This window comes from Phocoena phocoena, chromosome 18, assembly GCF_963924675.1.
Source record: "Phocoena phocoena chromosome 18, mPhoPho1.1, whole genome shotgun sequence".
In the NCBI taxonomy this organism is placed as follows: Eukaryota; Metazoa; Chordata; class Mammalia; order Artiodactyla; family Phocoenidae; genus Phocoena; species Phocoena phocoena.
In genome coordinates this window covers 6231418-6244767 of record NC_089236.1, presented here as the reverse complement: position 1 = coordinate 6244767, position 13350 = coordinate 6231418, and the positions used below count along the sequence as shown (strand labels likewise).

Here is a 13350-nt window from a genome sequence, read left to right as displayed (position 1 = left end):
AAAGAGAAGCACCTTCAAGAAACTCTAGTGTGAAAATAATTACTATGCATTTTCTAGAAAACAAGTCAGTCTTAAAAAATGTTTGGATATGTATTTATCCAATAATTAAACTTCAAATAATCTATTCTGAGAAAACAATATGAAAGAAGACAAATAAGTACAAAGATTCAAATTGCAACATTATTGAAGATAGTGTAGAATAAGCAGAACCCAACTTCCATGAATAACTTCTGGTATTATTCCCCATGCATTCTTCCCACTTCCTCAGAGAGGCTGCCCCTGAAGCACCTCTGTCCCATCCATATAGCACTCTCCTGGTTGCAATTTCTCAAAACACTGTGCTTCTTGCTTTCCCGACACTTATCACAATTTCCAATTATGAATTTGTCTTTTTATTGTCTATTTCATCCATTAGACTAAGTTGTGCAAAGGCAGGAGTCCTCTGTTTACTGCTGCAGTCCTCAAGTTACACCTTCTGGCACCTAATAAGTATCCAGAATTTGTTAAATCAATGAATAAGTGAACAAAACAGAACCTTACGTGGCCATTAAAATATTTCTGAAACATTGATGGCATAGGAAATGCCTACAATATGATATTACTAGGAAAAACAAAATTCACGTCCAGTATTAACTCAACTACTTAAAAATGCATAGAAAGAAACACACGGGAAGAAAATTTTCCATAATATTAACTCTGGGCTGGATGCTAAAAATATAAGTACAATTACTTTCTTCTTCATATTTTTCTATATTCAAAGTTTTTGACAAGGGGTATATATTATTTCTATAATAAAATAAGACATAAAACCTAGAGGAAACCGCATGAGCAGAAGAAGGGATGGAGAGAGGAAAACAGAGAAGTGCAGAGAGCATCAGGAGAGGACACGGGCCAGCCACTGCAGAGCAGGAGAATGGGGCTGGGATGGGGCGCTCAAGACGTGTGAACAGCTGAAAAGAGAGATACGGCCACCGCTGTACTGCAGAAAGGTCTCCCTGACACACTACAGCCCGGAGGCCAAACCCAGCCCGCTACAGGTATACCTCATTTTACCACACTTCACAGGTACTGCGTTTTTTACAAATTGAAGGTTTGAGGCAACCCTGCCTCCAGCGAGTCTGTCGGCACCATTTTTCCAACAGCATTTGCTCACGTTGTGTTGCTGGTGTCACATTTTGGTAATTCTCATGATATTTCAAACTTTTAAATTATTATTATGCTTGTTATACCGATCTGTGATCAGTCATCTCTAACGTTACTACCACGACTTGCTGAAGGCTCAGATGATGGTTAGGATTTTTTATAAATAAAATATTTTTTAATTAAGGTGGATACATTGTTTTTGTAGACATAATGCTATGGCACACTTAACAGACTCCAGTATAGCGTGAACATAACTTTTACATGTGCTGGGAAACCAAAAACTCGTATGACTCTCTTCATTGCAATATTTGCTCCACTGCAGTGGTCTGGAACCAGAACTGCAGGCACACCCAAGGTGTGCCTGTATGTTTTTGTAAAATAAGTTGTGTTGAAACACAGCTGCACCCACACATTCACGGACTGTCTATGGCTACTTTCATGCTAAGTAATTACAATACAGACCATTATGGCCCAGAAGGCCTAAAATATTTACTATCTGGCCCTTTCTGAACCCTAGTCTATAGGATGTATCAGAGAAAGTACGTGTATAGGAGAAACTACAAGAAATGAGGTGGTGGTCACAAGGGTCATCGTTTTGAGGGTGACATGGAGAATGACAGTTGCAGATAGATGAGTCTTGACAAATGTCTGTATCTACAATCAGATGGAAGAACAGAAAAAAGGCTCTTTTAAAGAAGGAGAGGCATTCATACCTTAGACAGTTACCATCACTTTATGCGATTACTATTTAAAAGTACAGCAGGAAAAAGCAGTCCCTGTGGCATTGGTTACCTGCAGGGTCGGAACTGTAGAGGCTGGCAGCTGCCGCTATGGTTCCTGGTGGGTGAATGGCACTCGCTGAAGACCTCTGGCTCGCGATCAGGATCCTGCTCTTGGCAGATGGTAAACGTGACATCGCACCCAATCCCAACTGGGGCTTAAGGAGCATGGCCGATCGATAGAAAGTTGGAGGAACTTCGTAGTGAGTATAGGGAGGAGAACAAAATTCTTCTTTTCCAGGGCGTTCTGTAACCTATGGTAAATGACAAGAAGCTCATTCAGAGAACCGCACATCACAGGATGAGTGCTGAACCTGGTCCGGAGACCAAGGCTCCAACAGTGACCACTCTGGAACCACTGAGCTGCTTCATCACCCATGTGTTACCTTCTCTGGGCCCAATGTCTTCATCTCTAAGTTGACAACAACTGGATGATCCCTTAGGTCTATGCTGGTTTTAATACCCTATGAATCTACATATCGCTGGGAGGAAAAAGAATTCCCTCCATCAGATTTTTAAATTTGATCACTACAAAATCACTGGAATTTATGCAAGTAGTTAATCTATAAACGGAAAACGTCAATGACGCAAGGAAAGTATTTAGCAAATGTTCACGGAACTATGACAGTCTCATTATTCCTAAGGAGAAAAGGCACAGTTTTCCTGGTGGCCTAGTCTTACAATAAGTTGATGAACCTTATCAATTTATGTTAAGTATTAGGCTACTTAGGAAATAAAATATGCGTTGTTAATGAGGGGGAAAAGGTTATTTGGAAGAATAGAGAAGTTAATGGAAAGATGTGTTTTCAGGCTTCTACATTCTTTTTACATAATTAAAAATGAGAGACTATGAATTACCTCTGCTTGTCTTCCCTAGTAAGGTGTTGCCTCCAGGAATGTCTGAGCAAGTTTCACTAGAATGGAAGTTTTGGGGCAGAGTCTTGCTGACTGCTGAATTCATAGCACCTAGAACAATGTCTAGCACAGAGCTGAAATCAACAAACATCTATTAAATAAAGGAATCATGTTTCATTCTTTCCTGAATCTAACAACATAACATCATGTTACTGTTGCCTGTGATTAACAGTTTGGATTAGAATACAATTGATGGCTACCTTTTATATATGCAATTCTGTACTCACAAAGCCTGTTCATAGTATCAGTGTTTCTTCATGTTAAAAAAAAAAAAAAAAAAGACAACGAAATAATCTTATTTCCTTTAAGATAAAAAAAACGTGCCAGAGGCTATGTATGAAAAGGCATAGATGTCAACTTACTCTGCTCTAAATCATAATACATGTTACGTGTCAGACCTCTATGCAGGAATCACAGGCATTTAACAATATTCTTTAATAGGGGTATAAAGCTTTGATCCAGGCTGTTGAAGAGATAAACCCTTAATTTAATACTCTTTTAATGATGAAATAGATAAGAAGTTCTCCTTAAATTGACATTATTGAAACAGAAGATGAGGCCTTTAAAGTTTTATCATAATCACATTGTAAAACATGCGTGATTGCTGTAGTACGTAGATGGAACTCAGGCCCCAGCAAATTATATTCCTGTGAAAGTACATCTGCTCTCTGATAAAATTTTTACCATTTTCTACTTACTCTCTTACTGTCAATCTTTGGTTTTTCTATTATACTCATATTTGCTCAATTTTTTTTTATTTTAGTGTCTTAAGTGTTTTGTGTCACTGCTCACTGCTGTTAGCAGGTGCTCCCATGAAGAAATTATTATCATTTCTAACCTACATCTATCAGGATTTTAGGATTGCAAGGTCTTCTCTTAGTAATTATTCTGTTCTTTCAAACTGTATAGGTTTCAGGGGTCAAAATCCATCATTCCATCATTTGAAAACGACCTTAACAATTTCAGGAACCTCGATGCCTGCCATTTTGTGGGGTAATTTGTCTCTGGTAAGATAAAAAATTCTTTGAAAAGGTGAAAAGTACTCCTTAGATGCCTAATCTACGCATTTTTAATAAAACAAGAGAGTCTACAAAAAGCTTCACACTCTTTTCTTTCATCTTTGACAGAACACGGCAGGTATCACCGTACAGTCATAAACACAGTGAGATTAACCCCCAATGGGTTTTTTCCCTCTTTCTCTAATGCAGTAGTTTTAAAGAAAGAATTCTGAAACTAAAGAATCCTTGTGATTTCAAACAAACTCCTAAAACCCATCAAGGCACACACCACAAACAACTAAGTTCTTACTGGACTGTCCCTCTTCCTATCTGCCCTGTCCTGTTCTCAGGGGACGGCAGGCTGGGGAGACAATGGGGCAAATGCAGAGGCTTCACTGAGAAGCTACTGCAAGGAGAGGGCTTGTGACGGCTCACTTTGCCAACGTGATAGGCCACGTCACCCAGATACGTGGTTAAAGATTATCCTAGATGTTTCTCTAGTGCTGTTTTTCAGATGAGATCAACATTTAATTCAGCAGACCTTGAATAAAGCAGATTACTCTTCATCACGTGGGTGGGCCTCGTCCAGTCAGTTGAAGGCCTTAATAGAAAAAGACCTCCCTTAAAGAAGAGGGAAATCTCCCAGCAGATGGCTTTTGAATTTAAACTGCAGCATCAACTCTTCCCTAGGTCTCCAGCCTGCCAGCCCACCCTGCATATTTTGGACTTGCCAGTCTCCACAACTGCATGCACCAATTCCTTAAAGTCTCAACAGATAGAAAGATACATACATATACATACCTGTATGTACAATCTGTTTCTCTGGAGAGCTCTGACAGGCACAGTGTCCTACAGTGATGAGGCGGTACCAGGGAGGAGCAGCAGGGTTCAGCCCTAATCACACACCCGTATGCTGTAAGCACACAAGCTCACCGGGTCCTCTCACTCTTGCTCCCTTCCCCCCACTTACACCAGTAATTAAAAGGATTCCCGGGCTTCCCTGGTGGCGCAGTGGTTGAGAATCCACCTGCCGATGCAGGGGACATGGGTTCGAGCCCTGGTCTGGGAGGATCCCACATGCCGCGGAGCAACTAGGCCCGTGAGCCACAACTACTGAGCCTGCACGTCTGGAGCCCATGCTCCGCAACAAGAGAGGCCGGGATAGTGAGAGGCCCGCGCACCGCGATGAAGAGTGGCCCCCACTCGCCGCAACTAGAGAAAGCCCTCGCACAGAAACGAAGATCCAACACAGCCAAAACTAAATAAATTAATTAATAAATTTTAAAAAAAAATAAAAAGGATTCCCCCAAGAAGTCAATAGGAGGGAGTGTCCCAGAGGCCTCAGGATAGCTGAGAGCAGAAAGCAGTCTGAACAAGTCAGCGCATTTTATCCTCCTGGCATGACTAGACCCACGATGACCTTCAGAGCCACTTCTGGGGGCTGAACACAGGAGAGGGACTCTCTGGGTTACACCAAGTCACAGCTACAGGAGCAAAGGGCAAAGGCCAGCCCATCCTCCACTTGTGATTAGAGACTACTGCAGAAATGAGCCCGGCACAACCCCTGGGGCTTCTCTGCTCTATCCTGTAGCCTGAGGAGAGGACCTGGGCCTCGAACGCTCTGATTACAGCAGGAAGTGGTCCTCAGAGCGGCTGGCGCACAGTGGCCCTGCTGTCCCCACACCAACGGGGTCTCCCCAAATCCCTCAGCACTACTAAAGCTGCACACTCATACTGCCCCGACTCCTGGAGACCTGGGGTGGCTTCTACAGGATTAAGAATAGACAATATCCGGGGGCATGTGCATCTAATATAGACATTACTGTATATTTTATGGAGAGAGTGGAAGCAACAAAGAAAGGAAACATACACAAAAAAATTAAGAAGGGTCAAAGAGATAGAACAGTAACAGGATTTTTGCCTACATCTCCAAATAAAGTTTCTTTCACAATTGTGTTTTGCAGAGAAAAATCTAGGGTATCTTTTTGTTTGGGGGCGGGAGGAGGGTAGAAAATTACTTTATTTAATGAACTGTTACAAATGAAAGTCTCCAATGAAGTGATCATTGAACAGAGACCTAAAGAACGTGAAGGAGAAAGACATTCAGATATCTGGGAGAAGAATATTCTGAGCAGAGGGAAGTGCAAAGGCCCTGAGGCAGCAGAGGGAGAGAGAGAGTGGAGGAAGGAGAGGTGGTCGGGAAGTAAAGGAGCCAGATCGAGTGCATCCTAACAGCTGAGCATCCTATAGGCTCCAGCCCGTGTTCTGAGTGGCCTGAGCAGACGCGGAGGGTGTCAGGGAGAGAAACGATCTGATGCTGCTTTCCTCTTAATTGATCACTGGCTGCCATGAGACTGCATCCAGAGAAAACCTTCTTTCTGAGCTCTGGGAGCACAACTCGCCATAGCACCCCAGTACTGAGAGGGGCCACAGAGTGAGGAAACTGGGTGGGTGTGCGTGAGAATCTCAGTGCTGTCCTTGTTTTGCTGCCTTGGATGAGTGACTCAGAGCTCTCCAAGTCTGCTTCCTCACCTGAACAATGAAAAGAACCACAATCCCACCCTCCAGAGAATCACTGCAAGGATTAGTGAAGACCGGCAAAGATTAAATGTGATGTCATGTGGGCCCAATGCATAGTAGACACTCAACTAAATGCTAGTTGTAATTACTGTTCTGACTTAAAACAGAGCCCATGCCTAACACATTATTTTCTACTCACTGTGCTCTTGACATGGACGAATACAAGATTCTCCCAGAAGGGAAATACTCCCCCTCACAGGATGAAGTCTGACTAATTTGAACAATATATTTATTTTGGATTTTTTTCCATTGACCTAGAAGAATTATGCTCCCTTATTTAAGCAAGGAAGCCGGTTTGAATGCACACCTATCTAACCTTTGTGCATTATGTCAGGTAGAATTTAAATGACTCTCTTCAGACGTTAGCTCCATCTCATCTGATCGTCAAACTCTTCTCATCGAAAGTGTCCATTCGCCTACAACCTCCTCTAGCTAAAACCTTCCATTTCTGTACAAGCGCATCCATCAGAGTCTGCAATTTGCCAAGAGAGGAAGTTCTGTTTTCACCATTCATAGAAAATACACAACAAACTTTAGGACGTTCAACTTATAGACTGTATCAGAGTGACATTCTCTTACCTCCTGTAAAAACTTTTCACTCATTTGACTGAAGGGGTGTCCCGGTGGCTTGATCCCAGACACCACCAGTCCGGAGCTGAACACCCGGGGCCTCTGCAGGTCTGGCTTGAACTTGTCATAGAGGCTGGCGGCCGGCTTCAGGTCTCCACCTGCCGCCTTCTCCTCTTTGGGGAGAGGCATGTTACACGAGGGCGGGGCGTAAGGTAGCCCCACGGGAACCAGAGACGCGTCCACCTGGCCGAGGGCCTGAGGGCTCCTCCGGATGTAGGTGATGATCTTGGGCCTCACGTGCTTGGGCTTGGGCATAACGAGGGGCCGGGGATCCGCCCTTTCTTCCGTCTTTTCAACCTGGGGGCCCTCCGTTCCCTCCTGTGAGGTGGGTGTGTCCTCGGGACGGGTGAGGCCAGGCTTGGGGATCCCACCAGGGCAGGGGTTCTTGTCAGGCACTTTCAGGGAAGCGTGTGACAACCTGGAGCTGTTGGCAGAAGGCGGGGCAGCCAGGGGGACCCCCGCGTCCACATTCAAGGCACCCAAGTCCGGAAAACGGCTGCTGGGTTGCACGGGCTGCCGGGCCACATTCACGCTTGTCTCTGGGTGGAGCGGCGCTGGGACTCCGGGAAGAGAATCTGCCCTTACTTGGGGGGTGCTTTCAGTCTTCACTGCAGTCTCTAGACGGTTCCTAGTCTCAGCAACGGATGTAGCGATCTCTGTGCTTTCCCCGGCTTCTGAGCTGCTGCTTGGAGGGTCGGGGGGCTCAGGGACCCCAGTTCCACTCTCTCCAACAGAACGATCTGAATTAAAAACCGTAGCGCCGTCCCCGTTCCCACCACCCAAAACCCCTCTCTCCTCGCTGGCACCTGAGGGCCTGCTGTCAGTCAGATCACCAGGAACAAAAGCGACGTGACCATCCCTGGGTGAAACGCTGCTGGATGGGGCTTCACCCAGTTTCCTAGCTGCACTTGGTGAACTTCTGCCCACGGGCTGATGCCCAGCAGCTCCCGAGGAAGCGGGGCTCGGCTTGGGGGTGGTCTGGAGAGACCCCTCCTCACCTCTCTTTTCCTGCTCGCCCCTGCCTCTTCCCATACCCGGCGGGCGGGGCCCGCTGTGTGCCGCAGCCGAAGCTTCCTGCTGTGCTCCCTCTGTACACGGCTCCTTTCTCCCTGGGGATGACACGCCATCCCCCTGAGGACATTCCAGCCGGGATGACACGCCATCCTCCTGAGGACATTCCAGCCCGGCCGCCTGGGTGGACTGGAGCTCCTGCGCGGCCCTGAGCTGTACACGTTTCAGCTCCATCTCGGGCTCGGGCTTTCCCTGACCTAGCTGTGCTTCTGGCTTCCTCAGGACGTCTCTCGAGGCTGGAGAGGAACTGGGAGCGCACTCTGGGTGGGCGGAAGGCTCTGTGCTCTGGGTGCTAACTTTGGGTACCTGTCCCCCATCCGGCTGGGTCTCTAAGGGGGTGGTCTCCTTGATTACTGAGGTAGATGGTTTAGGATGACGTGAGCTCTTTCCCTCTGAGGTACCATCAGCTGGAAGACAAGCCAGCCCTGGAGAAGGCGCTGCCCCCATCTTCTGCGGCCCCTCCCCACCACTGGGTACCGGACGGGGGGCTTCTGGGGACCCCAGCACTGCAGGCTGTGGAAGCGGCCAGGCCAGACCCCCAGCCCACTCCTTGGTAAGCATGTCCACTGCTACGGCAGAGCTGCCGGCTCTCTCCAGAGACTGCCTCCTCAATTCCGCATTGTCAAGGGTCTTGGCCAACTTATCCTTGGGAACATGCCGGGGAACGTCAACCTCCCTCTGAGCCGAAACCTCTGGGCTGGCCTCACCTGTGACAGTCCTCCAACTTGATTGACATTGTCCCTGAAGACCCCGAGGGGCCTGCAGGGGATCTGTGCCTCTCTCCAGCATGGGCTCTTCATTCCGTTCTCTCTGAGCCATCGGAGAAAATTTAAAATCCTTCAGGCTGGCAGGGCCAACCTGAGATGCCTTCGAAAAGCCCTGAAGGGGGTGAAACTCCTTCTGGACACGGGTACTACTTTCTGGCCCCCTTGAATTTGCATTTCCAATTTCATCTGTCAGGGCACACGTCACAGGCTCATCAGGAGAGGAGCTGACCTCCAACATGACGGGGTTGGCATTGGTGTCTCCCAGACTTAGGACGCTCTCATTGTTGTTTTTCACTCCATTTCTGTTGTCCCGTAACTCAGTGTAACATGATTTCTTAGGAGCCGCCGGGACACTCATTTTCCGGCCTTCAGTGGGGGCTGCCTGCCATGCAGTCCTCCTTAATGGAAAGGGGCTTCCTTCAAGCTGCTACCTGGTGAACAGGGAATTCTCAAGCTGCTTGTTGCCCCCTGACAGCATCACTGGGCGATCCTGTCTTCATCATTTTCAGAGCAGTTTTAAAACTGGGCATTGTCTTGATACACAGCAGGATGACTTCTCTGTTAGGTTCCAGCTGAACGAGAGCCAATTAGCCCATGAGACCTAGAGAGAAATAAAAAGAAAAGCGCGCTAGATTGACAGATATAGAGTCTCAGGAGAAAAAAAAAGCATGGTAAACACAGATTTATTCATCACGTTCCTACTATTACTTCATTCACTCAATCCAGGTACTACTTCTCAAAAGCCTTTTTAGACAGGGGCTCCTGCTGGCCAAATATGGGAAACTGTAACATCAAAACGATTCATGTTAGAAGTGGATTATAAATACACAGTAAATCTTAAATTTGTATTTTAAAAATTCACAGGTTCATACTGATACTGATTAAAAGGAGCGGAGGAGAAAGGAAGGCTCTTCTTCACAGAATACCAACTAATATACAAAAAATTAGACAATCAGAAAAATCACCACTTTGTATTCACCAGAGTAATAATTATCTTGGATGAGGGATGCCAATAGTTGCTAAAATCACTGAGTGCAAAATTGTTGGGGAACAGGATATTTACAGAATCTTAAAGCACCACCCTCCAGATAATTTTATTTCTTACAAAGGAAAATTTCATGTGTACAATGGAGAAAGCTGGTAGACACCATCAAATGTAACATCATCATTATGGAAAGTGCTATCATGTGATCCGGATGTTAGGGAGTTCTCAGGCCTCACATCCCCTAGGAGAGTATCCCTGCTGTAAATGTTCAACCTGAGTTTAATCATGAGGAAATAATCAGGCAAATTTAAATTGCTGGGCATTCTACAAAATAGCTGGGCTACACCTGCCCCCCAAACACCAAAGGACATCTGCACACAATGCATGATCCTTGCTGGATCCTGGAGTTTTAAAAAAGTTAGCAGAGAACACTGGGACAATTGAAGATTTAAATATGGACAATCTATTGGGTAAAGGTACTTTATCAATGTTAACTTTCTTGGGTGTGTAACAGTATCACAATTATACCAGAGATAATCTGTGTTCCTGGAAGATACATGATATTAAACATGACATGCTTTTTTTTTTTTTTTTTTTTTTTTTTTTGCAGTACGCGGGCCTCTCACTGTTGTGGCCTCTCCCATTGCGGAGCACAGGCTCCGGACGCGCAGGCTCAACGGCCATGGCTCACGGGCCCAGCCACTCCGCGACATGTGGGATCCTCCCGGACCGGGGCACGAACCCGTGTCCTCTGCATCAGCAGGCAGACTCTCAACCACTGCGCCACCAGGGAAGCCCTGACATGCTTTTTAACATGACATGTTGTCTGTAACTTACTCTCAAACGGTCAGCAAAGAGAAAAATGTGCATGTGTGTGTGTGTGTGTGAAAGAGAGAGAGAGAGCACACAAACATGGAAAAATGTTAGCAATTTGAAAATCCAGGTGATCCACTCGACTACACCTGCAACCTTGGTATAGGTTTGACACTTTTCAAAATAAAAAGTTGGAGGAAATTCTAGTAGCCTGCGAGTCCTGGATGATCCAGCCCCTACATACCTTTCTAGCCTCATTTCCTCTCATCCTTTCCTTTACTAGGCTGCAGCCACACTCCTCATTCCTCACGTTACCATGTTCCTTTCTCCCTGCTTCAGGGCCCTTTGCACATACCCTTCCATCTGCATGGAATATGGAATCCTCCCCTGACCTCACCCAACAAACTCCCGTTTAGTCTTCAGTTTGCAGCTTAAATGCCACTTCCTCCAGGAAGCCTTCCTGATCCACTAGATCAGGTCCTTCTATGATGAACTTTCAAAAACCCTATATTTTTACTTAAAAAAGAAAACTTCAAATGTGCTAGGCATCAAAGAAAATATTGTTAAATACCTGGCACATACATCTATCTATCTATCTATATGGAACTTAATATGTACTCTTAGCATGAGTGAATGAATCCATGACAAGATGAATGATGAAGATCAATGTTATTTCTGCCCTGATAGAGATTAAACTCTAATAAAGTATTTAAATTTCTACCAAAGTAGCCTCACAGATCATCAGTAAACCACTCAAGGCTAACACTGTTTTATCCACTACGGTGAATGCATTCATTAGGCCCTGGGGATGGGAGACTTTAAAAGTAACAAGGTTCTGCCTCGTACCCAATTCCCCCAGTGGGGAATCAAAGTGAACAGCCGCCTTCCACGCCTTCCTCTGCTTCGTGCAAACATGCACGAGTGCACACGCACATTACACGGGAGACTGTTACGTTTCTACCAAAATAGGTTACGTGGCAACCCAGTTGTCTTCCCTTCATCGTTTCATATGCTACTTCACACATTCAAAGGAGTGTGTGTGTGTCTATATATCCACACATACATGTACATTTGTACATATACTAAACATGTACATGTGTATATATGCCATATATATATCTACATATATGTACATTTGTATGTATCTATTATAAAACAAAATAACATAATAAACAAGAAAACCAAAGGACCGAAAAACCACCAATAACTTGCAGCCACCCTCACGCTCCTCTCCATCTCAGCCCCCATCTTCCCAACTTAACTTTTCACTTGACAGCCTCCCATGGGCACCCTTAAGAACCCAGCTGATGGAGCTCTCTTTTCCTTTCATTTGTTTGCATCTGTACATAAGCATGTACGTTTTCCATAAATGACATCATTTCCTATAAGCTGGGTTTTGGTCAGTTATTTTTTTATTTCCCCCTTCTTCCTCCTCCCCCGCCCCCCACACAAGGCACAGTGACATCCTGATCTAGGTCTTTCCATTCCTTTCCCCATGTTCGTAGAATCCTGTCCAAATACACACACCTGTGCACAGGTTTGCACTTGCATCTCCCTGCTATGCCGCACTTCCGTTCTGTCCCTGTCGCACTCAGGTCCTCATCCTCCCACCCCCTTCAGCCCTGGACCCTGCTTTCTTTTTCTCCTTCTCTGCCTTCTTCCAGGCCTGTCTTCAGTAGGCCAGTGGTACCCCCAGGTCCAGCCTCAAGCCTAACCAAGGTGCTGACACTCTGATCCCAGCCTCCATTCCCTGATACAGAGGGGAGTCTCAAAGCATCCATATTTCTTTCATTATTCAGTTTTCAAGGTGCTTTCCTTGTGCCTCTGGGCAGAAATACAAAAAGCATGTAGGCAAATCATTAAGACAGCAGTTTAAAAGAACACCGTGCTCTCTGGGTCGGGAAATGGGCGTCCTGGAAAGTCATGGAGAGCAAGACATTCCATAAATGTGAGCCAACCAGGCAAAGTAAGCATCTCTAATTCTCTGTGGGCAGAATTATAAGCATGAAGCCAAGAGCCCTCTTGGGTTTGAACTATCGAGGCTGGAAGAAGGAAATAAATGCATTCTTCTCAGCAGTGACAAACCAAACCGGAGCATTCAGACACCGCAATCCACAATGTGATTGCTAGAGAGTGACAAGCTGGTGTAAAATCTTGCTAGAAAGAGTTGTACCTTAATATTTGAGAATTACATAACAGATGTTCTCTGTCAGTAAACACTAAACATTGTTCATTGGGAAGAGGATGGAAAGCTAGAACCTTCTAGGGGCCGAGCATCATTCTCAGCACTAATACATGTTTGTAAATTTTAAGTTTTAAATTGTAATTACTTTTATTTAATTTTTAATTTTAATTTAAGTTAAACGATTTAATATTTGTAATGGCCTCCAGAAACAGATCTTCACATCTCCTTGCTTTTTTTCTGTCTCTCTCCAGGTAAGGAAATGACAACAGAGAGGGTAACATTCCCAAAGTCACACAGCTAAGATGTGACAGAGCAGGGATGGAGGCAGGAAAGGAAAATCCATGCAGAAAGTGGAAGCCGTAAAAGAAAAGCTGCCTATTGGTGAAATTATACAGATCACAGGGAAGAATAAAAGGAAAAGTCACTATCGTAAGAACAAGGAGAGAAAAGCAAAACCAGAAACCAAAAAAGGACAGGAAGCTCA

The 13350-nt window shown here is 45.3% G+C and overlaps 1 protein-coding gene across 3 annotated transcripts in view; it reads right to left on the bottom strand.

The window, feature by feature from the left end:
- The window catches only part of MTUS2 (microtubule associated scaffold protein 2), a 342336-nt gene extending 333095 nt beyond the window's left edge, over nt 1-9241 (bottom strand). For all 3 annotated transcript variants that reach the window (XM_065896120.1, XM_065896121.1, XM_065896122.1), the window contains exons 1-2: nt 6995-9241; nt 1936-2176 (exon numbers count right to left, since the gene is read on the bottom strand). In XM_065896120.1, the coding sequence (XP_065752192.1) occupies nt 1936-2176; nt 6995-9241 (2488 nt within the window). The remainder of the gene's footprint in view (nt 1-1935; nt 2177-6994) is intronic.
- Nucleotides 9242-13350: the final 4109 nt, after the last annotated feature.